The following is a 6,085-nucleotide window of genomic DNA, read 5'->3' as shown; positions in this document are numbered from 1 at the left end:
TGCGCGTCGAGAGCCTGTGCTCCGCAGCGGGAGAGGCCACAGCAGGGGGAGGCCTGCATACCACAAAAAAAAAAAAAAAAAAGAACCAGATGATTTCCAGCCTCAGTTTGCCTCCAGTCTCCAAACTGGGCATCAATCTCTCCATATTCTTCTCCTTTTATCAGCTCTGTTCCAAATATGGAAACACTTCCTCGGTACTGATGGCCCGCAGAGTCAACAGAATTACCTCACAAAGGCAGAGACGAGGCTGGCTTGCAAAACATGGAGAGACACGACTGGCCTTGTGGTGCCTGCCAGAAACACAGGCACAGGCAAAACTCATCTCTGAAAGTACACTCTGGCCAGGGTTGAGACGAGCCAAAAACCTTCCTTTCCCACTGCAGCATCACCCATTACCCCTCTTACGTGCTACTCTCCCAACCCCATCATCGTAGCAATCCCATGACAGTTGAGAGAAACACGGTCAGAAGGAACAACCCTGCCAATGAATTCTTTGCTTCCAATTTGGGGTTTACTCCAGGTTGTGGGCTCTGTCCAACAACCTGAGCTTTGTAGTCTGGGCTCTTGACATCTTAAGAAGCACAACACCCATCCCAGGACCACGGACAGGTCCGGGAAAACTCTGGCCTCTCCCAACCCCTTGGCCCTAAATATATGGCTTTGGATAGCCACTTGTCCTCCCTCAGTCCAGTATCAATAGATAAAATAAAGACTAAAACTGTGTAAATCCTGCATGGCAACTAAGTGAAAATTCCCTAATACACTGGGGACACTATCAGAAGACTGAGAAACCTGGGGTGTTAGAGGACTAGCCCAATACTTAAAGTGCATACTGAATGACAGAAGACATATTAGGCAAGGAAGATTCCAGATTCTTAAGCAGGGTAACCTGTGCAGCTCACCCCTGCTTTGGATGAGCACCCCGCCCCCCCGTTTCATCTTCCTAACAAACTCCATACCCCTCATCCCTCCCCACTAGGTTTGCCACTAGCTTTGCCTACTATGGGCTGGTCATGGACCTGCAGGGTTTTGGGGTCAGCATCTACCTCATCCAGGTGATCTTTGGTGCTGTGGACCTGCCTGCCAAGCTTGTGGGCTTCCTTGTCATCAACTCTATGGGCCGCCGGCCTGCTCAGATGGCCTCGCTGCTGCTGGCAGGCACCTGTATCCTGATCAATGGGGTGGTACCCCAGGGTGAGCACCCATGAACATCTTGGTCCCTCATCCTTGGCCACACCCCCAGACACGACCCAACTTCTCAGCCCGCGCTCCCGAGATCTGCTGACCCCCTCTCTCCTCTCTAGATCAGTCCATTGTCCGAACCTCCCTTGCTGTGCTGGGGAAGGGCTGCCTGGCTGCCTCCTTCAACTGCATCTTCCTGTACACCGGGGAGCTGTACCCCACAATGATCCGGTGAGTGGGAGCTTAACGGGAGGGGCTTTGGGGCAAGGCATTCCCCGGCGCACAGGTCAGACCCAGAGCACAGTCCAGTATGCCCCAGCCCAAGGCCTCCTCCCAGCACCTAACAGCGAAATGTCCGTATCGGCCGCTCAGTACACACTTAGGCTGCCCGTTAAGCTCTTACCTGACCTAAGGGGAAGATTTGAGCCACCAACTGGGACAGGGTTGGAGGCCAAGAAGACACGTCTTAGAAGTCCCCCCTTGATCTCCAAAGCACAAGTTAGAAGCTGCCACAAAATCTAAATTCCATCTCTAACCAAGTAGTATGTCTGAAACCAAAGACCACAGACATGAAAGTAATTTTTTATCGCAGAGCAACCACTTAATAACGGTGGTTCTGGAAGTTGTATGGATAAATACAGCACTGCTTTTTTCAGTGCCAAGCTTGCAGGGAGGGGGGATTTTTGCATTAAGACACCAGAAACACATATCTATTTTAAGAATGGGATGCAAAACAACAACAACAAAAAATAGAATGGGGTGCAAAATCCATATGAGATGTCAAAGAAATGCCAGGCTTCCCTAGGCTACTTGGAATGAGAACCCCAAGGGGTCATGGTTACTGTCCTGTACCTTCAAAGGATTTCAGCTGAAAGAACAATAGTATAAAGTAGTACTATGTGCCAGGCACTGTCAAACGGTTTATAAACATCAACTCTTTTGGTGCTCATAACAAGCTTATGAGGTAGGTACTATGATAATGCCCATTTTCCAAATGAGAAAAGTGAGCCACAGAGAGGTTAAGTGCCTTGCCCAAGGTCACACAGCTTATAAGTCAGGAAGCTTAGATTTGAAACCAAGCAGTTTATCTCCCTAGTCAAAGTTTTTAACCTCTGCTCTCATAGAGAATGTTCTTAACATATTCTTAACATGCAGAGTCCAGGTCCCTTCCCCTAGGGATTCTAATCCAACAGGTCTGCGTGGAGCTGGGGCAACTGTAAATCAAATCCCTCAGGTGATCTGAGAACAACTGGCCGAACTAAGCTAACTCAACAGTTCAGGAAACTGTCCAGAGAGGGCAAGAGACTTGCCCAAGGTCACATAGCAAGTTAAAGGCAGAGGCAAAATTCAATCTCCTGATTCTCTGCCCAGAGCCTTTCCCAACCTGTTTTGGTTTTTTTTTTTAATCTCCAAAATAAACGCCAAATTGGTTAGCTAATCAAATGGGGAACAGAGCAGGCACCAGCGGGTCTCCCGGGGCTGGGCCCCAGCTGCCCTGGCCCCAGATTCAGCCAGAACCTCAGCACTCATGCCAGAACACTAACCGGCACCCGTCCCCCTGGGTCCCGCAGGCAGACAGGCTTGGGCATGGGGAGCACCCTGGCCCGAGTGGGTAGCATCGTGAGCCCGCTGGTGAGCATGGCCGCCGAGATCTACCCCTCCGTGCCTCTCTTCATCTACGGCGCTGTGCCCGTGGCGGCCAGCGCTGCCACTGCCCTCCTGCCGGAGACCCTGGGCCAGCCACTGCCAGACACGGTGCAGGACGTGGAAAACAGGTGGGCCTCCCCCCAGAGACAGCAGGGACTCTCCCCGGGTCACACATCCAGGCGGGGGTGGCATTAAGACTCAAACCCAGGCCTCCTCTTCCAGGCCAGGGCTCTTTGTCCCTGTGTCCCCAATTGGCTGAGAGTCTCCTGGAGTCCTTCCTGGGGCTCACGGCTCCAGGGAGTGGTAGATGTTCGGGGCAGAGAGCGGGTAGCTGGGCACAGCTGAATGGAGAGCCACCCCCCAACCCCGGGAGCCCCAGGCTGGCCTGGGGGCTGCATACCGAGGGCACCACTCTCCTGCCCGCCCACCCACCCCGACCTGCCACAGGAGGAGAGGGAAGAGGAGGCAGCGGCGACAGGAGCAAAAGCAGATGGTCCCGCTCCAGGCCTCAGCACAAGCGAAGGACGGACTCTGAGCATTGAAAAGGAGCCTTACAGAGCCCTAAAGGAAGACAGGGTCCTACAGGTCCTGGGCCACTCACAGGAGAAGGGGGAAGGGGGAATGGTGGCCCAAGTGTTGGGGCTATGGTTCAGGGAGCACTCCCCAGGGGCCCCCCTCTCTGAATAGACGCCACGAAGACCGCCTATTAAAAGGTTTGTGCGCAGCATTTCCCTTTGTCTCTCCTGTCTCAAAAGTAACAGCCACTCCGCTTCAGCCAGCTTCCAGTCCAAAAGCGCATACAATCCAGTCCCCTCCCTCAGTCCCCAGGACTTTACAAACCACCCCAGGCAACTGGAGAAGAACCTCTTACCTCGGCCCCCTCCCCTGTCCCTGCTTTCCTCCCTCTCCCCTCCTTCCTTCTCTAACCTATCTAAATATTGCTATTTCTGAGTTTTCAATCTCTTACACTCCACCCCTTCCCTAGCGCTGGAAACTGACAAGGGACGAAAATGAAAGCAGCCAATCAGAGGCTTTGTTTCAGGATCCTCCCTCTCTGTGAAAGCTCCTGGGAACTTCTGGCAGCAAAGGAAGAGAAAAAAAGAGAGCAGCTGTGACGTCAGGATGCTGATCCCTGCTCCTCTGGATTCCAGCAGGGTCTGGACTCAAAACCAGTTTGTCACTTCCAGCTCTGCACCTGGAGATTCAGCCTGCTAGCTATCCTAATCCTCTGCACTGCACTTCCTGGCCTTTCTTTGCTGCTCAGCCTCCAGCGGGCCCTGGGCTGGTGGAGGGGAAGGAGGAGGAAAAGGGGAGGGTGGAACCCAGCCAGAGAGCCACCTCTGAGTGCTAATTTGGTGCCAGGCACTGTCCTAAGCACCTTGCATGTATTAACGCATTCAGTCCTCCCAGGAACCTTCTAGAGATAAGTGCTAGTATTATCCCCATTTTACAGGTAAGGAAATCAAGGCACAGAGTGGTTAAGTAACTTGCCCAAATTCACACAGCTATTAAATTGCAGAGTCAGGGTTAGAAGCAGACCACGTGGAATGTGTGTGCCAGGACATTCCCCCCTCCGCACCAAATGCCCCGGGGGCTGTGAGGCACTGAGACTTTGGCCTCTTCCACCCCCAGGGCTGTGCTTCTCCTACTCCTCCCTCCTGAGCTGAAAAGAGACAGAGAAGCGGGGGAGGTGGCGGTGGAGGAGACCGGATCACATGGTAGGAACCATGTGAAAGGAGGGATAGAAGGCAGTTTAGGGATCACAGCCAGGAAAAGAGGAATATCCAGTCACCTGCATCCGCAAGGGAACTCCCTTCAGAGAAGCTGGGGGTGGGGGTGGAGGTGGGGGATTAGAGTGGGGAGGCCATGGGAAAAGATAGTCCTTTTAACACCCACAGGTGGCAGGAAGGAGGGGGCCAGCAGTGCCCTCTAGTACATGTACTTGCTTAGTCATGCTTGTCTGCTGGCACACTGCCCCTTACTCTTTCCCCTGCAAGCGACCCAGCCCCCCAGACCCTCATCCCCTGGAGAAAGTTCACACTCTCAAGCTGTACACATTGCCTTCCAGGTGGGACCCGAGGGCTCGAGCTGAGTCAGGGCAACCTGGAGAGGGGAGGTGGCCTGGAGCTCCCCTGAAAAAGCCACAAAGCCCTGGGAGAGCTCAAGGCAGCTCAGAAAGCCAGAGGACAGACTGGGCAGAGCTGAAATCACCGTAACCCACCCCACATCCTGGAACATCTGAAACCTTGGTGTTCCCCGATGGTGCCGACATTCCCATGCTCCCCAAGAATTTATTGGCCATTGTAGGACCCAGTAGATGCCAGAGCGCCACCAGCCCCACCCCTGCTGCTATTTCTCAGGCAGTGTTGCCCTGGTGGCTGATGAGGGGCACCTAGGATGGCATCTTCTGCTTCTGCAGATGTAGGGGTTTGGGGACCAGTGACGTGCCCTACCCCTGCCTCAAAACCCTGCTAGCAGCTCTGACATGTTCTGATTCCTGTAGGTCTGTCATCTCTGTGCTTAGATCACCTGGTACCTGCATCTGTCTCAACCAGAGCCAGTCCCTGGCCTGTCCCAGCTGCATACACCCCCAACTGGTAAAGACCTGGTGCTGACTCAGGTGGCTTACACCATCTGCACGGACCCCGTTTCCCCAGCTCCCGGCCTGAGACTTCCTGCACTCACCCCATGCCCTTGACCAAATGGAATTCTACCTTCCTCCCACTCTTAAGTCAGCAGTACATGACTTCTGACCCGGTCTCCCGAAGGAGTCAGCCCCCAAACACTGGCTCACATCTCATCCTCTTGCCTTGGAAGGCCAAGTTCTAATATGGTCATGCACCACCCCGGTGGCCACAGATGCTGTCCCCAGTTTTGAACACAAGATCCTATCTTCAGCCAGGGTAGGTAGAGCCTTTGAGGCCACCCTCAATTTCTCTGCCTACAGCCTTGAGTACTTCCTGGACAGGACGGCACATTCAAGAGGTTCTTCACCTGCATGACTCTGGTAGAGGGCTCACCGGAAGCCACCTTCCCAGGGCCCCACCCTTGCATCCCAGGTCCCACCTCAACAACTCAAGCTTCAGTCCACACCAAGCTCCTCCATCAGGCTCTTCTCCCCACTTCCCAGGAGTTACATGGCCCCTTGGAGAGCAGATGCCCAGCCAGCTAAGCTTTCATTTCGTGTGGTAGGCTGAATAATGGACACCCAAAGATGTGCACATCCTGATCCTGGAACCTGTGAATATGTTACCTT

General features: G+C 53.7%; 1 protein-coding gene across 3 annotated transcripts in view; it reads left to right on the top strand.

The window, feature by feature from the left end:
* The window catches only part of SLC22A6 (solute carrier family 22 member 6), a 7,777-nt gene extending 4,229 nt beyond the window's left edge, over positions 1-3,548 (top strand). Inside the window, exons 7-10 of one of the 3 annotated variants that reach the window (XM_007109988.2) lie at positions 980-1,194; positions 1,305-1,413; positions 2,754-2,957; positions 3,277-3,548. In XM_007109988.2, the coding sequence (XP_007110050.2) occupies positions 980-1,194; positions 1,305-1,413; positions 2,754-2,957; positions 3,277-3,364 (616 nt within the window). In that variant the 3' untranslated portion in view covers positions 3,365-3,548. The remainder of the gene's footprint in view (positions 1-979; positions 1,195-1,304; positions 1,414-2,753; positions 2,958-3,276) is intronic. The other 2 variants (XM_007109991.2, XM_007109989.2) reach the window with 2 other exon arrangements.
* The last annotated feature ends 2,537 nt before the right edge of the window (positions 3,549-6,085 follow it).

The sequence above is a fragment of the Physeter macrocephalus genome, chromosome 16, assembly GCF_002837175.3.
Source record: "Physeter macrocephalus isolate SW-GA chromosome 16, ASM283717v5, whole genome shotgun sequence".
In the NCBI taxonomy this organism is placed as follows: Eukaryota; Metazoa; Chordata; class Mammalia; order Artiodactyla; family Physeteridae; genus Physeter; species Physeter macrocephalus.
The sequence above is the reverse complement of the archived record's forward strand: the minus strand, read 5'-3'. Positions and strand labels throughout refer to the sequence as shown.